Source organism: Rhodamnia argentea, chromosome 11, assembly GCF_020921035.1.
Source record: "Rhodamnia argentea isolate NSW1041297 chromosome 11, ASM2092103v1, whole genome shotgun sequence".
NCBI lineage: Eukaryota > Viridiplantae > Streptophyta > Magnoliopsida > Myrtales > Myrtaceae > Rhodamnia > Rhodamnia argentea.
Window position 1 is genome coordinate 14,836,690 of NC_063160.1, and position 21,456 is coordinate 14,858,145.

At 42.4% G+C, this 21,456-nt stretch overlaps 2 protein-coding genes across 4 annotated transcripts; one reads left to right on the forward strand and one right to left on the reverse strand.

The window, feature by feature from the left end:
- Window positions 1-1,881: 1,881 nt before the first annotated feature.
- LOC115736380 (N-acylphosphatidylethanolamine synthase) lies at window positions 1,882-6,448 on the reverse strand. 3 transcript variants are annotated; one of them, XM_030668068.2, is made up of 5 exons: window positions 6,181-6,448; window positions 5,397-5,524; window positions 4,248-4,333; window positions 3,579-3,716; window positions 1,882-2,511 (listed from the first exon to the last, which is right to left on the reverse strand). In XM_030668068.2, the coding sequence occupies exons 1-5, from the start codon at window positions 6,390-6,392 to the stop codon at window positions 2,224-2,226; spliced, it is 852 nt and encodes a 283-aa protein (XP_030523928.1). In that variant the 5' UTR covers window positions 6,393-6,448; the 3' UTR covers window positions 1,882-2,223. The 3 variants fall into 3 exon arrangements, with proteins under 3 accessions (XP_030523928.1, XP_030523931.1, XP_048128603.1); XM_030668071.2 differs by having other exon boundaries at window positions 2,263-2,435; XM_048272646.1 differs by lacking the exon at window positions 1,882-2,511 and adding an exon at window positions 2,976-3,353.
- Window positions 6,449-14,742: 8,294 nt separating this feature from the next.
- LOC115736369 (tyrosine-sulfated glycopeptide receptor 1) lies at window positions 14,743-18,602 on the forward strand. The gene has a single exon (XM_030668054.2). The coding sequence runs from the start codon at window positions 14,896-14,898 to the stop codon at window positions 18,130-18,132; it is 3,237 nt and encodes a 1,078-aa protein (XP_030523914.2). The 5' UTR covers window positions 14,743-14,895; the 3' UTR covers window positions 18,133-18,602.
- Window positions 18,603-21,456: the final 2,854 nt, after the last annotated feature.

Consider the following 21,456-nt stretch of genomic DNA (forward strand, 5'->3'; position numbering starts at 1 on the left):
GGTACTTAATCGATCCGGCCGAGCCGCTGAGGTCCCGGCCCAAGAGGGACGGTTCTCGGCACAGGTGAGTGGCACCCGCATTGCGTCCCCGTGCTTTCTCGAGCGCGGGCTGATGTCGATTCGACGAACGGTTCTTGCATTTTCGTCATGGCCGGTTGAGGTCGATGCCCCTTTTTCGGATTCCATGGCCTTGTACCAAATCTCACGTGCTAAGTCAATGGCATGGATGGAACCCCAGAACATTGGGAAGAGGGGATTTTTTTTTTTTTCTTCCTTTTGTAGGCCCCCATCCAGGTCACTTTGTTTGTTCTTCCTCCTAGGGACCCGGCCACCCCAATTTGTGCTTCGCCAAATGTAGAGTGGCGGGAGGATCAAGGCTCTTTATTCCCATGTGTTGGTAAATTTGGATACCCTTTAGGGTTAATTAGATAATTTGCCTAATGATGATCTTGGGTTTATCAAAAGAACAAGGAAAACAAAGCGTCTGTTGCCGGAAGCACCGTAGCAAGGAAAGCCCAACAGCCGGCCCTTGCCGGCAAGCGCCTCAAGGCAGAATTCTCCAAATGGGAAGCAGCAGGAGGAGGAAGAGAAGGAGGAGGAGTGGTGGCCAAAAGAGTAATTAAATAGGGCTTTTGTATCTTGTTTTTATATTTCAATTTTTGGGTTTGGTTTGGCGGATGATGACGTGTAGTCTTGATTAAGCTCACGAGAAAAGACTAGATTGACTGTTCACCAGCCTTTATTGATGGACGCCAACTTAATACCCGCGTCAGCAGAGTTGTGAAGGGGCCACAACCAAGAACCAGCTCCAAGCAACAAATGACCACAACCAGGTCAAACAATTGTGGCATTTAAGACACCCATGACCAAGTTTATCTTTTCTTGCCCCTTTTCAACTCTCTCCCTCTTGAAGGAAAAATCTGGGGCAGCAATGGCAGCGAGCCTGTACGTGCAGCCAACAACCATGTTTAGGGATAGGGATAAAGAAAAGGGGGATACCAGATCAAATGATTCAGCTCATAAAGCAAAGCTGCTTCTTCTTTTTTTTCCAGTTTTTAGGCACCAACCTCGATGTGAAAACTTTCTGGGAAAATTTGGGTAGATGTCAATGGACAATGATCGAAGGACAGTGAAACGCCGCCACAATGCTTCTTCAGGAAGAAAAACAAGGTTCACCTACCACTCATTCTACTGAAAACTACAGTCTCTGTGCCCACAACCTAATCATGTGGCGGTTCTGGCTCTCAGTTCTGGATTTTTCTTTGCCAGTAATTAAGCTTTTCAATGGCACTGCAACGTGAGGGTGAGGTAAAAGCTAATCCCACCAGTTTCCAGTGCCAGTAGTTAAGCTTTTCAATGGCACTGCAACGCGAGGGGGTGAGGTAAAAGCTAATCCCACCAGTTTCCAATGCAAGAATGCCTCTCTCTTTTCGCTGCTCTGCAGGGAAGAGTCTAAAGCTGAAGTGAGACGAGACGAGATTCTGAATCATCTGTTCTTTGAATTCAAGCATGCATTCATTCCCTTGTGCTATGATAACCAAAGGGTTCTGTAACATGAAACCAAAGCCACCCAACAAACCGCATTTGCAAAAAGTCCCAAACAAGGGTCCCAAATCATGTGCCCGCACCTAAAAAGAAATCATGGGCTTGATCATTGCACTAAATATTGCGAGTGATCTACGATAAGCTTCCGAATGCATCCACGATAAGCATTGACCTACCGTGCAGAAGAACAGTTAGAAGCATCTAACTTCAGCTGAGGGCAGAAGACATGAGTTCTGGCGAACTTTTGCTCAACAACAGGTATTCAGAAAACAAATTTCATCCACGTAGAATATCACACACTGGACGAAACACATAGCTAGAAAAAGCAGTACAAGAGATTGATATGGAGATGAATTTTGAAATCTAAAATGAGCACATACGAAGATAGAAATGTAGAACAAGATTTGTTGCCCGCTTCTTCAAGACATGCTTTGTCTATCCTTCAATATGGAGCTTTAGCCTGATGCACTCCATAATTTAGAAGGCATGACCAAAAAGAATCTGCCGCTTCTTGAGCCACAACTAAAGTATATGAATAAATTAGACAGACAAAATGAACGGAAAAAATATTCTTATTCTATCATCAACTGCAAGGGAACATACCGGTGCCGTCAAAATTCCGGCGAATTGTTAAAACTCATTTGGCTGGGCTTAACTAAAAAGGGGCAGCCCTTAATTTTATGGCATTAAAATTTTTTTACCAAAAATGCGTAAGCTCTCCATAACAGCTTGAATTCGATCTGATATAGCATTATACAGAGATCTCTGTGCTGCCTCATCAAGTCCACATGGAGATGCACTAGGCCATCCCAAAGTAGGAAGCGAAAAGTCACGAGAAGTAGTTATTGCCATTTCCCTCATTTTAGGAAGGTTGAACTCAATTGGCTCACCTACAACAATATTAATTCTTTTATTACATAGGGGGAGAAGAGGTCTTCTGCCATGGAAATAGTTTTCAGGCATAACCTGAAAAGAATTTGAAAATCAATGAGGAAACAATGTCCAAACCAAAAAACAAATCAACCATATCAAGTCAAACAAGGGTTCTTTCTCATTAAGAGCAAAATTTTTTACGCTTCAGCAAAACTTTTTACTTTTCCCACCAAAGTACGAGTCAACATTTATATGTTGTGAAAGCTTCCAGGTACTTCGCATTGAAAGAACACAAAGTGAGTGTCACCGAAAGATTTCGATTAAGCAATAAGTAAAAATTAATCTAGGCAAGCCCTAAGTTCACAACAGATATATCTGTTAATATCCTTGGGCAATGGCAGGGTACAGCGCATATTGTTCGTATTTCTTGTCAGATGGTGCTTATCAGTCCACCTTGATTTGATTGTTAAAGATTTAGTTACTGTTGTTGCGCATATTGTTCGTATTTCTTGCAATTAGACAGGCCAAATTCGTCAAAGAAGGGACAGAGAGAGAAATATTGACAAAAACAGAAACATTCATTTAATCCTGATGTTGCAACACTAAATATGGCGTATGAGGTCTGCTGCTCATCTAACAGCCAGGTAATCTCAAAAAATTAGAAAGTGAAGCTAATAGAAATTGATCTGTGATCAGTACGCTCTCACATGTACTGATAATGTTTCTCCCTTATGTGTCTGGATCGGAAGCCGAAGTTGGATGCTACGTGAAAGTGATCCTTCAGTATTCCAAGAAATACAAGCCCCCAGCACAGGATATCACCATCTAGTATTTTGTTTGCATAACTCCTAAGTTTTGAAGATAATGCGCAACAACAGTAACTACAATGAACTCCTTATGTCAGCACTGAACAACAAGTCAAGCATGCCCATGTCCTCACAACAGATTGACATACGAAATCATTATCAAGGACCGATATTCTATCAGTAGAAGAAGTGAATCAGGGACAAAAAGGTGTATGTGTCTCATCACTGAAACTGAGAAGCATAGATAGACACCTAACAGGTGGAACAACAAGTTGACCTGATATATTATTAGTAAATTGGTGCATGCAATAGACTGGTACACAATCACTACTTCCACGCTAATCTCCAAATTACCTCTTGAAGTCCATGATGAACGATCGGCAGGACTATTGGAGTTACAGGGGCTCGATTAATTAGACTAGCAGTTCCCCACTTTAATCGTCGTATAGGTCCATCTTCTTGGGACACTTTTCCTTCTGGAAATGTATGCAACTGCAGATCAGCAATATATTCAGTAAGGCTACCAGCGTAGATGCACGTGATTGGGGGGAGAGGGAGTTTAAAAATCACAGAAATCAAAAATATATTTGTCCACCATTATTGATAGTGCAGTGATATAGGCTATACAGAAAAGCTCCACAAAACATTTTTTCTCTCCTTAATGCCTGCACTATGCAGAAGATTGCCTTCTTAACTACAACAGGCAACTAATTGCCTTTTGCATCCGTTAGTTAACACATAGAAAATTAATAATCAATAGAGCCTGATTTTCTTTCCTGGACATATAGGCAAACCTTAAGAGTTTGATCGTATGTATGCATACTCAGTCTAGTGAAAAACCTCAGCAATCACATATACCTTCTTGAAAAAGCATCATAATGAAAGTTGTCTCGGATACATTCATTGACCAGGTACACATAAAATTAAGTCCACAGATCAGCCATCTTACTTGACAGGGTATTAAATACTTGAAGGATAATTAAACTATAAATAACACTTGAGGGGGACGTGAGAAATAAATACCCATTCTCCATCACTTAATCGCTCAAGAGCTTCGTTCATGTGTTCTTGATATATACCAGCACCCCTGGTGATAGGTACGCATTTCCCTGCATTGTTGACTACTTAAGAAACAAGGCATGTGTAAAGAGTTTTCGCGATATTATCTACCATAAGCCAAAAAACAATATGTCAGCAAGACTAGCCACACATGCAGAATAGTTAAGTTTACAATCTGAATAAGACCTCTGTAAGACCATGGCAACAACAGCTTTGCCCAATTCTTGTACATCCCGAACAACCAAGCCAGTATTGAAGAAAGAAGGAGAAATAAATTAAGATAAGACAAATTTCCCCTTGACGTGGGTTTGAATGTAAGGAATCATGACCATTTGAGTTTTTGTTCTAGGACCAGCTTGGGTTCATTTGACATCTACTTTGAAGAACCATTGTGCTGCAATTTTCATATGATACTGTCGTTGGTCAAAAAGAGCATAATTATTATTGAGATCAAAAGAAGTATTTATAGGCTTAACGATACAAATCTATGAAGTAACTGTCATTTGCACCAGAAAACAACCATAGTGAATCAATGACCATCAGGCCACACCCTTGAAAATCCATGAGGCAAGGTTAAGGTATGTTGCATTATTTGCTCGTTCTTTGCATGAGGTGGAGGAATGAACAGCGATCCCCTCAAACATAAGTTGAAAAAAAAATCAATGAAAAAAGCTTGCCAAAGAAGTTTGAGGATGGGAAGAGAGAGGGAGAGACTTTTTTCTGGCAGGAAAAAAACTTAATCAACAAATTACCGAGAGAGGAACTAAGTGTGTTCTCTAGTTCTCCAAATTTCTCTCTCATGCCAATACTTATCCAGTTCCCATTGAAGTCAACATCGCCAGCTAGAAAGATACAAAGGAAGCAGATCTCAGAAGAGAAAGGTTGGCAACCTATGAATGAAATGAAGTTTCTTCTGGAAACGAAGCATCTTAGGCACATTCACAGGGCTGATATAAACTATATTCGAGTACAATGTAAGAGTCAGCTACTGTTATATCGTTGATCCAAGCAAGCTCCCCGTGAATAGGAGCAAGAAACCGACAACGTCAACTTAAAAGTATAGGAACGAAAATTTATTTCAAAGAGCATCAAAAGTAACAACATATTACCTACCAAGTCGAAAAATATATGAGAGCACTGCATTTTTAAAGCAAATGTCTTCAGCAGCTAGTACCCATCGGGCCATTCTTGCATCCATGGTGGGAAATCCCTTGAATCCCCACATCACAGGATCGTCCAACCTGAACCAATTAGATAAAAGCCTCGAGACAAATAGCCAGCTAATACAATGAAAGAGTACATTCAGACAACAACTGAAATAAGCTTCGTGCCAACCACTAATTGGTGCTATCACATTTTGGCATCACACGCAAGGATGACATTGCTGTAACTACCATAGTAATCCCCCTAATTTATCGACCTTAATTTTCCAAAACATGTGCCAAATCATGGGCATCACCCTTGAGTTAAGCAACTTTCATTGAAGTCTCCTTATGAAATCGAACCAATAGCATGTAAAACAACCATATAGGAATCAATAACGAGCAGTTAAACTAAAGCTCCGATACAGCAAACAGATCCACAGTTCAACTGAGCCAAGATTGCTCATTTTATGCAATACAATTCAAATGCAGCTCCTCAGTGGGGTCTAAATGCGAGCAACCTTCCATCTTCGGTTGTACATGAATTCACCGAGGCTCGTTAGCTAACAACTACAGAAATTCCCGACAGTCCAATGCAGACTCTTCACCAATCGATTATACAATCTATCGGTGCCAAACTTAACTCACCACTCGTCAACAGGCGCCCCACATAGCAATCCAACAGACATTACCCCGACTTCACAAACAACAAAGAAATGGTGAAACGAAAAATGGAAAAGGGACTGAGTACCGACGTGGACATGTGGTTGCTGACGGTGAGGAGAGGGACGCCGGGAGGGCGGTGGCGGACGAGGCGGAGGAGGGTGTCGGCGTTGTGGACGGTGGTGGTGTTGAGGAGGTTCGCCACCGCCTTGGCGAACGCTCCGACGGCCATGAACACCACCCTCCTCGGCATTCCTCGCAAGTGGGTCCCGCTGGCGGCCCACTCCATCTTCCTCTTCGCCATTTCGAACGAGAACTTGCCGATCACGAAAGGGCTTCCCTTCTTCGCCTCTCTCTGAAGGTGGGTGGGGGGGGAGAGGAATGTATCCGAATACGGGTTTTGGACTTCCGAGGTTATGTTAGAAGATTGGTTGGATTTGGTCCATCATCAAATTCCGTACTTGACTCTTCAGGTCCCTCGAATTATTTTCCTCATTGAGTTTCATACGGTCAAATATACATAATAATAATAATGATAATAATATTTTAATGCTCTATATGTTTCGCAAAAAATAAATAATTTCAAATATGTTTCGTTAAATATTTATATTGGTTAAAATAATTAGTCAATAAAAAATATTTTCGTTTCTTTTAATTATTTATGTCTCAATATCTTCTATGAACATATTTATCGCTGATTTATTTTATAAACGGTACAAGCAATCGTTTCAGAAAAATATATTTCAAATTATTCATTTTTTGCAAAATAGTGAAGCGTTGAGTACAGAAATTAAGCATCCATATGTTGTCGTATATTTCACCTTCTACACAAAATTTGGTGATATGCCTACCAAAGGCAGAAATCGACGATGTCATTATTGGGATTAGCAGGTAGGGATGAATCGGACCATAAATCTTAGGAGTAGTTTCCACGTCTAAGAAACAATCTACCATGGAGAGCCAATTCCAGTTTTTGGAGCCGGGATCCGACCGACCTCTTTAAGGAATTGGCTTGGAACCAAAATCAATCGATTGATGGCTAATTCAAGGATCGACTCCTTATCGGGCTCACTTTGAGTCATATAATTATTCATTTGGAAAAGATACCATGCGAACAATATGTGTCATAGTGGTTAAAATGCATTAATAAATTCCCTAATCTTCTTAGGCTTGAAATTCATCTCGAACATATGGATCATTTTTTTCAAATAGAAAAAAGCTAAAAATCGATTCTCGATATAATATCGAAGATTATTTTACTCAAGGTGTTTAAAAAAACAAATACTGTCTTAATAATTGCCTTGTTGGTACTGTGGTACTTTCTCGTAAAAAAAAAAATTAAAATGAAGTATTTTTTTTAATGAATAAAAAAAAAAAGGAGAGGGCGGGTATTACCGGAGCTAGTGAGCGTCAATCAGAGACCGCAAGACCTTGACTATGCTCGTTGGGGTTGTGCATCCCTAGCCAAGGCAGCACCAAGGATGTCGATCCAAGACGAGGAGAAGCTTTCCAAAAATTTATAAATTTTTATAAATTTTTTTCTTATTTTTCCTTCTTTTCTTTTCTTTTTTCTACTAAGCTCTGGTGGTTTTTCTACTGAGCTCGGACGAGGGTCGGCCCTCGCCCGGATATGGGTAAGGCGACGAAGGTTGCCATGGCCTCGCCGATTGCTGGTGGGGCCACCTTCCCCATGGCCAGCTAGGCCACGGTGAGACTCGCGGGCCATAATGAAATAAGAAAGAAAAAACAAATAAAAGATTCAAAACAACATCTAAAGATTAAGTCACGTCGGCAATCTCTAGCCTAAGCTGGTCGGGTGGACTAAATTGATATCAATGTGAAAAGATTTACCCAATTAATATCAATGCAATATTTATGACTCTTTTTTTTTGTACTTTTACCTTTAGTTCTCCAATAACTTCATCGGACCAAGTTTGGAAATGGAAGCAATCACAATGACTATGGGACTTTTCTTTTTTGCAATTGCGATGGCGAATATGAAATCATACATTAAGGATTACGTTAGGATTTCGCATAGAAATTTGGAATTAAATTGGCAGAATTAAAAAATTTTATGAATGAATTGACAGCCGTGTGATAAGTTTAGAACTGATCGGGCAATTTTCTCATTTATCCAAGGAAGAAAAATGAAGATTTCATGGAGTTCATGTATTATCTGGGGCACTGGTCTCTTTGTTAAATATTATATTCAAGTGATATCACATCGTGTCGCTCTTCACCTCTTGATCCACGATGCACCAATGCTTTCTTCCCGTAGTGGAAAGCTACATTATACTCCACAAAAATCCATCTCTATATACAAGATAATATTAGTGACATAAAGACAGAGTATCTTATCTATATAAAAGTTCGATTAATTTATTGTACCTCATTATTGCACGAAAACCCTCTTCCACAAAAGCACTCAATTTAAGTTTGAGATATGTTTAACATAACTATTGATAATGATAATGATGATACTAGTAATAGATACATACACATGTACGTACGGATAAGAAAAACACTTCAAAGACAAAAACTAATTGCAAAACCTCCCACAAATGCACAGATAATGATGATGACGATGCTGCTAAGAAAACACTTTGATGACAACCATTGGGGTGCGTTTGTTTCGGTAAAAGTGTTTTTCGAAAATTGATTTTTTCGGACTTTCACTAGTTTGGTTTCTCAAAAATGACTTAATTAACAGAAAACACTTTACGATTAATGAAAAGTGAATTTCGAAATTCGAATAAGTGAAAACACTTTTCGGAACTGTCCATCTCAATTTTTTTTAACTTTTAATTTAATTTTTTAATTTTTTATATTATTTGTGTTCTATATTTCACATTTCTCTGTTTTATTTTATTTTTCTTCATTCCCGTTTCTTCTTCCTCCATCAGTAGCCGAGCCTCGCCCATGGCCGCCGCCAATGCACAGAAGATCACGTCTATACATAAATTATTCACTTAATATATAAGATTATAGATTGTAGAGCATATTATTCACTTAATTTGTCCATAGGCGGCGCTTAGGTAGCAGCTATTTTTGTGGAAAAAATACCAAAACTTTCCTTGCAATAAGAAGATAATAGAACCGTTAAATGGGTGGGTCAGTTCGCGTGGGTCGAAAATGGTCCAACCCATATTGACCCGTTTAACCCCGTCTTGACCCATTTTCATTCTATACAAAATTTACAGACCCATACCCAATCCAACTCATATTATTAAAAACCTTCATTATTAAAATCAAGTTGAGAGAAAATTATTTCTTATGCATTTTTAAATATATATTGCTAAAATAATTTTTTTTATAGTTTTTTTAAAAAAATTCGAACTCACGTAAAATAGTTATCTTAGCCAATCTATTTATGACCCGTTAAGATTCTAAGTAACACATTTATGACCCACTTGATTTGTTTCAACAACCCATTTATGACCCACTATCATTAAAAACGAGTCAAATATGGGTTGTGGACTCATGTTGCCATCGTTAGAAGAGAACAATTATAGCAATTGACAATATTAGGCGGCAAGCTCGGAGGCAGTATTTTCGAAAAAAAAAAATATATCAAACTACTAGGATGCTGGCTCCAAATGGATTTAGGTAAGATCTTTGTTAGATGATGGAATCTTGTTCTTTCTTTTTGGCCATCCCCTGCCACTAGCCGGCTGCCCAGCAATAGCCACTATGTTAGTATTGCTCACAAAGCAAGATGACGTCCTATTGTCCTTCCAGAATAAATCACATTGTCTTGTCATGGAAATAATTTGGATAGGGCTCGAGGAGCCCATGTTCCATTGCAGCCTACGGGCCTACCCTCAACAGTTCTCTTCACGCCATTCACCAACTTTTCAAATCCCATCGATTTTTGCTTGGGAGTGAGCACCGGATCTGATTCAACCCAGAATCCAGCCTAATTGATACGGTTCTAGGCCGACTTCGGAGAGAAACGGTTTGGTTCTCGATTTCAAAGCTCGAATATCGGCTTGCTCGAGTGGGATCTTGATTCTAGGTATTGTGAATCATCGGCTTGCTCGAGCGGGGATCCCGGTTCTAGGTATTGCGAATCGATGATTCGGGAACAAGCCGGTTTGATTTCCCGTTCTCATCATTCATAATCGAGTCTTTCGAGTCCTAACTTTCAATATGATTATTTTTAATTTTACTTTTCTAGATTGGCAATTTCCTTTTGTGAAAATTACCGGTTTGCCAGGATGATGGATGGGTTTACTTTTAGGGTTAATATCACGAAAAACTCCAAATTAGTATATTTGTAACAAATTTACCACAAATTATTTTTTTTACCACAAAAAATCCAAAATAGGGATACTTGTGACAAATTTAACCTAAATCGATATATTTGTGACAAATTTACTCTCACTAAATTGTCAAGTTGGATGATACGTGACGGTTGACGGGTGTATGGGTTTTGGGTTTTTACCCTCTGTTTGTCACAGATATTTTAGTTTAGGATTTTTCGTGGTATTAATCCGATTTAATGAAAACTAGCGAGAGGTAAATTTGGCACATGCATACCAAGAGAGGATTTTTGTTAGTCAAAAAGTTTAATTTGGAGTAAATCTGTCAGTGGTGTACCAGCTCGAGATTTTTGGTGATCAAAAACTAGTTTTGGGTATATTTATTACATGTGTACTAGTTTGGGGTATTTTTTTTGGTAAAAAAAAAAATAATTTGGCGGTAAAATTTGTCATAGGTGTACAAATGTGAAATTTTTTATGGTTAAAAAAATAACTATAATAAATTTGTTACAGATGTATTAATTTAGGAATTCTAATGGTATTAATCATTATTTTTATGTAGGGCCACTTGTAGAAATGATAGTAAAAAAAAAAAAAAAACAGAGTAGCTAAGACCGTAGCAATCCAGTCGCGTGCTTTCTATTGAAAGGAGATGATGGTCAAGATTCGCGAGCAGACACCTATTTTGAGCGAGTCAAATGAGAAACACTTCACGCACGTCTGAGGCCAATGTTCGCCTAGATCGATGATCAAACGAACGAGCCACGGTCCATTATTTTGACCCGTTTGCCTTTGGACCAGAAAAATTTCACCGTTCTCGACTCAAATTCACGCCCGATTTTCGCAATGACAAGCGCGATCAATTGACACTCGACTCATCCATGACACGATAGGAACTCCCAACCTCCGATGTCGTGAGTACATACAAAAAATTGTCCGAAAAACCAAAAGCAAACTTCGACTTCGTTCTTGTAATTATTATTATCATCATCATCATCATTTCCATTTTATAGGGGGAATTTCATGTTCGGGTAATGTTGAAAGAAATTAAATTAAAAAAAAGTGATTGAGTGTGGTGGACCGTGATCGCATGGCAAGGAAGCCATTAACGGGTGCAGTGTATGTTCTAGATCTTTGAATCGAGCCACGATCGAGTTTCTATCATATCATATCGAATAGTATAACTTTTTGCGCATTCAAACCAAGGTCGTATGTCCCGTTCAGCAAACCGCGAAACGTAGAATGTAATTAAACCCTTCTAGTCTTTACAAAATAAAGGAATAATAAATCATCGTCATTGATTAATTGCGTGCAATTAAAGATCTCTCAACTTTGGGTGGTCATTCCCATCCCGTGTTCTCCAGATGAGTCTACCCCCACAGTTTTTTTAATGCCTTGAACTGCAAAAAGTCAAACCTCTAAATCGAGTGAAATCACCAGGTGAAATGACCCCTCGGATAACCCCACCACTTGCTCTTGTTTCCACGAACTTTCGCACTTCGGGTCTAGAACTTGCCACTTGTAATGAAAAAGAATAAGAGGTCATTTGCTTCTCATTCATAGGAAGGAAATGGAGGAAAAAAAAAAAAGTAAATATAGCAGGAGATTAACATTTTCCCTAAGTTTATTGACAGATGATTCAGATCATACTTGCAAATCACTCCGAACGATTTCGGTTGACTTCGATCTCAGACGAAAAAAAAAACCCTAACTTATGGACGAGATGGCGATGCTGCAAACCAATTATATTTCGGTCGCCTTGATCGAATAGCGACCTTGGTGTGACTCGAGAGAGAAGCAGAGGGAACGAGGGATCATCTCTCCATCCGGTTGACATCGTACTTTATTAAGATATAATCAAGGGTGCGATGGGTATTCCCGACTAATTTAGATTTGCTTACATTCGAGTATTTCGAAAACCGACCGGATTTACATACGAATGTATATTCTGTTCGCGGGCGATCAACCACTCGCCAGATACCCGACCCGAACAAAACAAAATGCTTAAGCTCTACTGTTGACTTTACAATTTTTGTTTGACCATCCACAGTCCCCCCCAAAAATCGCAAGTGGGACGTATATTATACGAAATCTTTTCCAATGTCAGAGAAGCAAAGATAGCTCAGCCATGGCCATAAAACATCCTCAAAGTCCACAAACTTAGTTTAAGGTACACGTTTCACGCCCCCGGATCGGTCCATGGAGAGCACTCAGAAAAGATGCACGATAAAGCAACAAAAAAAAAAAACAGAGCACTAATCAATCATCTTGTTAGGTACTACAATCTGATCATCATCCCATAATCTGTCGACAAGTTGCTCAGAAACCCTTCCATTAAATAATCTTTCTAGTCAATGAAAAAAAAATTCACATATTCTCCAGGAAATTGGAGGGAAAATTGAAAAGTTGGGTTATTCCAAAAGCACCACTAGGGAAAGAAATGATTATGTTAGTTAATCGCATACTTAAAGGGAGATTTGGAAAAGATATGGTCTGTAGTGATCCAGCCCCCTGGAATAAAGCTAGGCTCTATCACCAAATGCCCATGTCGTGATTTTACTTTTTTTATTTTATTTTATGGGTTTACTATTTTATGTTTCAAAGTTTCGGGGAAAAATTCAAAAAAAAAAAAAAAATCCAAAGTGCCATTATTTTCTTAAATAAAGACATGGAATGGATCTTAATTCAAATCATGGCATGAAGTGATTATATTAGTCTTAAATAAGAGGCTCAAGTGTCATTATTGTCTCAAAGAAGAGCCTGAAGTGGCTATGGTTGTTTTAAATAAAGGCCCGATATTCGACTAAATTTCCCGACCGATTAAGGACATTTTTGTAAAAATATAAATTTAATCTAATTTTTTGTTAAATTAAATTAAAAAAAAAAAAACAAAGAAGACGGGCGGGAGGACCGACCAATTTTCTAACATGATTTTGGGAATATTTGCAAGGGGTAGTAATATCGAAGTAAAGAGGTGCTTTGAAGATATAAAACTTTGGTAGTGTGGTCAAAATCAAACTTTGGTAGTTGATGCGGGTGATTTTCTTGACGTTGACTTAAAGAGATCGTATTGCGCTCTCCATCGATTTGTCATTGCCACCCGCGATGGGCACTCCCTTCATTTCTTAAATATTTGCCTCAAGTGGCATTACATTAGATTTCATTAGTTAGACTTTATTTGATTATTCGAGCAATACAGCGTCCTATCATGTTGCTTACCCACGACGATCATATCGCCTCCCACCAGCAAAGGTCGCGTGAATGTCGCTATCGAAGGCAACGGCTCGTGATATCCCGAGCACCGTCATTTGCCAGGGTCTCGCACCGCCACGACAAGAGTTGCGTGACCCTATCGGGGTGGTCACTTGCCATTGATGAGGGCTAGGCAACCGTCGCCGGTGGCCATAGGGCAAGTCGAGACACCCCCTACCTCCCCATTACCTCTCTTCGTGTGAGGCTCACGCTATTGTTCACTCTCTCGTCTCATTCTCTCCCGCCCTTTCTTACTCATTAGGTGCTTGGTTTTTTGTCCGTGCGGCGCTTAATCGGGTGCCGCATCGGCGTCACGTATCAATTTTCTCAGCCGGATCGGCATCGCTGCTTCGCCAATCCAGCAATGCCGGCCCGCAGCCGTTAAAGGAGGACTTTGCTCACCCGATAATAAACCGCGAAAAAACCCGCTAAATTCAGAGGACGAAAACCCCGACTTAAACGTGGAAACACGTCCGAAATCCCGCTTCCATCTGCTCCCGTAGGGGGTTCAGGCGTACGGGGACCAGAAGCAAATCGAGGCGTGGAGCACAGTAAGATTATGTCTTCAACAGTGATAGGTTGACGGACACTCAAAATCTAGGGACCGAGCTCTCTGCTGGAAATTTCCATGGGAGTTAACGCACGGAGCGGAAAGGAGAGAGAGAGAGATCCACAGTGTCTGCACTGGGAAGGAAGAAGACAAAAATGGCCACCGTGTAAAAAAGAAACCGCTGCAGAAGGACAAAAGGAAAGAAAAAAGGAGGAATTTTTACAGAGGGAGTCTCTGCAGGCTTCGCGCACACACACACTCTCTCTCTCTCTCTATCACTAGGGTAGGGGGCGGGGGGGGCGGGGGTAATGTCATCCATCAATCATCATCTTCATCCTCTGGGAAAAACAAGAAGAAAGTCCACCATCCCCACTCGCGCACCCGCCACTGCCAGCCGCCCCAGAAAGTAAACGCCTCACGAGAGACACTCTCTCTCTCTCTCTCTCTCTCTCTCTTCGTCTCTTCCCCGATCTCATTATTAGATTTTTAATCCCGCTTTCCCTTTCGGTTTTTTTCTCTTTTTTTCCTTTTCAATTCATTAATTATCGCTGCTTGTTTGTATCAACGTCACACACACACACGCACACGCTCTCTCTCTCTCTCTCTCTCTCTCTCGACACTCTGTTGTCTCTGTGGTCAATGGCTTTTCTCTGCGACTCCGGCATCTTGTACTTCCACACCACCCCCCACGACCATCACCACCATCCCCACCACCCCTTCCTCCAATCCATGACACCTCCCCCATGAGGCCAGACTCCCCCGGACCCACCACGCCTTGCTCCCGCAGAGCCATGCTCTGCCACCTCGCCCTCCTCCTCCTCCTCCTCCTCCTCGCCTGCCACGCGCTCTCCTCCTCCGCCGCCTGCGACCCCTCAGATCGGGACGCCCTCCGCTCATTCCTCTCCGGCGTCTCCCCCCTCCCCTCCGCCGACCCCCTCAATTGGGCCGCCGACCCGGACTGCTGCGGCTGGGAGGGGGTCCTCTGCGACCCCACCACCGGGCGGGTCCTCAGCCTGTTGCTCCCCGGCCGCCTCCTCAACGGCACCGTCTCGCCATCGCTCGGGAATCTGACCTCCCTCACCCACCTCAACCTCTCGCGCAACAGGCTCTCTGGCGCCCTGCCCGCCGATTTCTTCGCTGCGCTCGGCGTGCTCCGGGTCCTCGACCTCAGCTTCAACGGGCTGTCCGGCGACATCCCTTACCTTCCCCGGGACAACGCCGTCCAGGCCCTGGATTTGTCCAGCAACGCCTTCCGCGGCGCGATCCCGCCCTCGATCTTCCAGTTCGGTTGGAACCTGATCAGTTTTAACGCCAGCGACAACCGCCTCGCCGGCACAATCCCCTCGCCGATCTGTGACCCCGCGATGGCCAACAGTTCGCGCCTCGTCCGCTCGCTCGACTTCTCGGGCAACAACCTAAGCGGCGAGATCCCGTCTGGGCTAGGGAGCTGCTCGGACCTGGCGGTCTTCCGCGCGGGCTTCAATTCGCTCACCGGCGAGGTCCCCGGCGACTTGTACGCCGCTACTTCCCTCGTGGAACTTTCTCTGCATTTGAACCGATTGAATGGACCGATTGGCGATGGGATTGGGAATTTGAGCAATCTCCGGTTTCTTCTTCTGTACTCCAACAATTTCAGTGGCTCCATACCTGCCAGTATTGGGAAGTTGGCCAAGCTTGAGTATTTGCTGCTTTATATCAACAATTTGACTGGATCATTGCCTTCTTCATTGAACAACTGTGTTAGCCTCAAGAAATTGATCCTGCGGGTCAACCACTTGGGAGGAGATATCTCGGCGTTCGACTTCTCTCGGCTGCAGAAGCTCACGACGCTCGACCTCGGGGACAACAACTTCACCGGTAAACTGCCCTCAAGCCTTTACTCTTGTAAATCACTCACTGCGATTAGATTTGCCACTAATAGGCTCGAGGGGCAAATCCCGCCGGAGATACTCTCGCTGCAATCGCTGACTTTCTTATCGATTTCTAACAATTCCCTGTCAAACATCACCGGGGCGATCAGCATATTGATGAATCTGAAGAACCTTAGTGCTGTTATACTGTCCATGAATTTCGGGGGCGGGGGCGAAGCCATGCCTCAAGATGATAATATAATTCATTCAGACGGATTCCCAAGTCTTCAGATTTTGGCCCTAGGTGGTTGCCAATTGACAGGGGAAGTACCCATTTGGCTGAATAGGCTTAAAGGTTTGGAAGTTTTGGACTTATCGCAGAACTTCATCAAGGGTACCATTCCAGGTTGGTTTGCTGGCTTGCCAAATTTGTTCTACTTGGACTTGTCAAGTAACCTTCTGAGCGGCGGGTTCCCGGTTGAGTTGACACGTTCACTGGCTTTGACATCGGCTAATCCTATTGCTTTGCTGAACCAGACTTATCTCGAGCTGCCGGTCTTTGTCATGCCGAATAATGCGACCAATCAGCAGTATAATCAACTCTCGAATCTCCCACCTGCTATTTATTTGTTTAACAATAGCCTCACCGGTCCTATTCCAGTTGAGATCGGCCAGTTGACATCTCTGCATGTTCTGGACCTCCATCACAACCATTTTTCGGGAAGCATCCCTAATGAAATTTGTCTCCTTACGAACCTGGAAAAACTAGACCTTTCTTCTAATGAACTTACCGGAGCAATTCCTGCATCCCTCAAAGGTCTTCATTTCTTGTCCTCGTTCAGCGTTGCCGACAATGACCTCCAAGGGCCGGTACCAACAGGAGGCCAATTTGACACCTTCCCTAATTCCAGCTTTATGGGAAATCCCGGATTATGTGGTGAAGTCGTACAGAATAAGACTTGTAATAGTCAACCCAAGCTCCCTTCTATGCCACGTAAACACCCAAATAAGAAGCTCATCGTTGGTCTGATTGTGGGGACATGTTTTATCGCGGGTCTCATGATCACTTTTGGCTTGTGGGTATTGAGCAAGAGAAGAATCAGTCCCCGAAGGGATACTGATAATACCGACTTGGACAACATTTCAATCAATTCCACTCTCGGGATTGCTCGGGAGCTTGACAAGGACACCAGCTTGGTGATAGTGTTCCAGGACAACATGAATGACTTCAAGGATCTTACAATATCCGAAATTTTGGCAGCCACTGACAACTTCAACCAGGCAAATATTATTGGTTGTGGGGCCTTTGGCTTGGTCTACAGAGCAATCTTGCCGAACGGGGAGAAGCTGGCTGTGAAAAAACTCTCAGGGGACATGGGCCTTATGGAGAAGGAATTCAAAGCTGAGGTGGAAGTTCTTTCCAATGCTCGGCATGAGAATTTGGTTGCCCTTCAGGGTTACTGCATCCATGAAGGTTCTCGTCTACTTATATATACTTACATGGAGAACGGAAGTCTTGATTATTGGTTGCATGAGAAGAGCGACGGTCCGGCTCAACTGGACTGGCCCTCTAGGCTGAAGATAGCCCAAGGCGCAAGTTGCGGGCTGGCTTACATGCACCTGATATGCGAGCCGCACATCGTACACCGAGACATCAAATCCAGCAACATTCTTCTTGATGAGAAATTTGAAGCACATGTAGCTGATTTTGGATTGTCCAGATTGATTCTTCCTTATCATACTCATGTTACCACGGAGCTCGTCGGTACCTTGGGCTATATTCCCCCTGAATATGCTCATTCTTGGATAGCCACGTTAAGAGGCGATGTGTACAGTTTTGGGGTGGTCATGTTGGAGTTGCTTACAGGGAAACGACCTGTAGATGTGTCGAAGCCAAAAGAGTCGAGAGAGTTGGTGAAGTGGGTGCATGAAATGGGGAAGCAGGGGAGACAGGAGCAAATTTTCGACTCTCTTCTCAGAGGAAAGGGATTCGAGGATCAGATGCTGCAAGTTCTCGATGTGGCAATGCTATGCGTGAATGACAACCCTGTCAAGAGGCCAACCATCAAGGAAGTGGTGGATTGGCTCAAGAATGTAGGCATCAACTCACTGACCCCAAATGGGAAGTGAATCTTATTAAATTGCAAGAACTTGGCGCCAAAGCAGCCCAAATATCATGGAATGCAGTTGCTGCAGATTTTTCAGTTCTTATACGTGTAACTTGCTTGTGTAGACTAGAGAATGTATTTCCTGGGGACATGTACAGGGGAAAGGAGGTGTAATTCAGCGACTCGGTCACTAGCTCTAGGCAGTTGGAGAGTAAATAATGTCATTCGAGGACCATCACTCTTCCCTACTTCTTTACATGTTTTTACCAGAATGTATACACACTTCAAAGGATGGATGGCTTCGATGCAAATTTTTTTGTGGTGCGAACTCAGCTTGGTTTGAGTTATACAAATTTAAGGTTACATTGAAGGAAAAGGGGATGTCAGAGCTTGTAAGAGGTAAGGTCACGGTACACTTCCCTACACAGAACGTTTGACATGTTTACTGTAAAGTAATGAGCAAACTTTTATACGATTTGATTTTGTCCACCATGTGCCCTGTCCCTTGATGCTCTGCTCTGCTCGCACACTGTATTATGTTAATAAAGAAAGTGAAGGAGATGAGTTGGGAAGGAGTGTTTTGACAATCCAGAACATTTCATTTGTTTGGGTGTATCTTCTCCTTTGTGTTTGACAGTACATGACTCTGTTCTCGTGGAATGAACATGAACTCAACGGGAACGACACGGGTAGTGTAGCAACAATATGTGACGATCTTCCAGATTATACATAACTTCTGTCAATCGATACCGGGAGCAGTAGATTAGATGAAACGACTGTAATTGCTATGATGTTAAATTCTTTTGTTGATGCATACTTAAAGGAACAAGAGTGTAAGTGGGAAGGCCTCAAAGAGCTTCAAAAGCAGAAGACCAGTCCAGTATTATTAACCTGGAGAAGGGGTTCAACTGATGAAGAACACAACTCACCCTGGCTCTTTCCTTAGGATGTAAAGAAGCTATTGATCCATTAGAACTCTTCTACCTTGTCGTTACGAAGCTCTTACAAGAAGTAGATGGGATCAAATCCAAATTCGCCGGTATCTGATTCAGTAAAAGCAGACGCTTGACAACTTGAAGCAGATTGTTCAGTAAGGTAGTCGGAAATTTCCTTCGATCTTTCAAGAACGAGCTGAAATGGGCTTAAATTCATAGTTGCCAGATGAAATTTCTTTTGATTCTGTGCCGGGGACCTGAAACTTCAGGTTCATATGATCTCTTCCGATCACCGATGAGGAATTGATAGATCACCTTCTTCCAAAACGCTCTCAAACATGGAGCATCGCAAGGAGTGGCAAATCGTTAGTGATGAGTGGTTGAATAGGAATTATATCGGCCCCGAAAAGATCGGACGGGAGAGATGAATAGTATCAAATTGAACCGACCAAACTGCTACGATTAAGGGTGTAACTGATCGAGATAAGTTCGATATTTAGGCTCCACTATGCAACACTCATATACTTGATTTGAGCTCGATTAAGCTTGATCTTACTAACTCGAGCTCCTCTCAAGTAAGTTTTTAGTTAGTTGGAGCTCAATCGACTAATTAGTTAGTTCGGGATAACTACACTATCGGTGCCATAACTTTTGTACGATGTTCACTTGAGTGCTATATATATATTTGTTGTCTATTTGAGTGCCACATCGGAGGAAAATCACTAACCCGAGTGCCATTTCCGATGAATCATCCTACGTGGACTTTTTATTTTTATTTATTTATTTTTCGGCGACACGTGATTTTTTTAAATTTTTTTAATATTTTCTGAAAATTTATCTTTTTTTATTTATTTTGATATTTTTCTTTTTTATTTTATTTTTGTTGCTTTTAACGCCTTGGCCGGCGAGGGTCACCGGCAACCCTCGCCGGCCACAATCGACAACCCCGGGGGCAAGGGCTGCTTCGCCTTGGGCCGACGGGGCGGCGATGGCCCTCATCCCTAGGGTTGCAGGCCAAGAGAGCAAAAAATGAAGAAAAAACTAAAGTAAAAAAGAAAAATTGCAAATAAATAAAAAAATTTATGAAAAAAATGCACGTGTACATTAGAATATTCAAAAGAGTCGTTTCGCCGGTGCCACGTCAGTTTTTCTGATATTCACGTCGGTTTTCCGGTGTCCATGTAATCGACGGCACTTAAGCGATTGATTTTTCAAAGTTATGACACTCAAATCAGCAAGAAAAAAGTTATAGCACTCAAGTGAGCACCATACAAAAGTTATAGCCCTTGTAATGTACTTATCCCTTTAGTTCTATCCGAAGATTTTTTTATTTCGCAACGGAGAACCTATTATAGCAGTGATCTTTGCCTGTATAGAAAGAGGACCTTGGTCGAAGTGAAAACGAATCTTGCTCATATCCAAAACCATAAATTACGAATCAGGAAAAACGGAATCAAAAACCCTAAAAATTTTTTGTTGGTGCAAATCAAGTGCCTCGGTTAGATTGTTGTCGACACGTAATTTTTGATGAGCTCATTCGGTTATTCAGTCGCGCAAGAAAATTAGGGATCGATCCCGACCCCCGGAACAAAATTGAAACTTAATTTGCATTTGCATAATTGGAGCATTTAGTAGTAATAAGCCGTTATGAGTTGCATCCTAATTAGACTGGCCTAGAGAGGTTCGGAGCTTAATCAAACGAACTGGAATAAGATCACAAGAGCGTGCAATTCGGTCAAGCCCACGATCAGTTCCATATGTCCGAAGATGGCCAAGCACATGGGTGTTCTAAATTAGGAAAGATCGTCATTCTTTGATCAGATGAGGCTATGCATCACATACATTTTTAGCCTAATTTGGATCCGTCTCTGAGTAAATGTAGGAAGAAAGAATTTGGATAATAATGGGCGTACTCAATAGGGCGCAATGAAATGATTATGGCGGAGGCAATGGGAAGATCTGGCGCCATCGTCGCGCCCTGGTCAGTCCTGTCGCAGCCGGAGCTACCAGCATGTGCCGGCGGAGTCCCCACGGCAGCTCCGTCATGTCTGGATCAAAGCAGCTCACGGCAAGCCAACGCCGACAGCCGCGCCCGGGCCTTCCCATAGCCGCTCCAGCGAATGCATGCGTTTCTCCGGCCCAGCACCGGCAATCTCCAGCGACAGCAGTGAGCTCCGACGCCATCCCCTGAGCACTACTGTCCGCAGCCGCAGCCACCGGCACCCACATCACCATCGTTCGTCTACAACACGAAACCTGACATGCACGATCACATCCATGCACTGCTCAATCATTTCCCCGTGCCTTATTCGAGTCTCACGTCCCCACATACTGCGTACTCCATACGAGGCGAGAAGTCACGGCAAGTGGGAAAGACCAAAGGAAGAAGAATACTGCGGAGACTCGGTGAT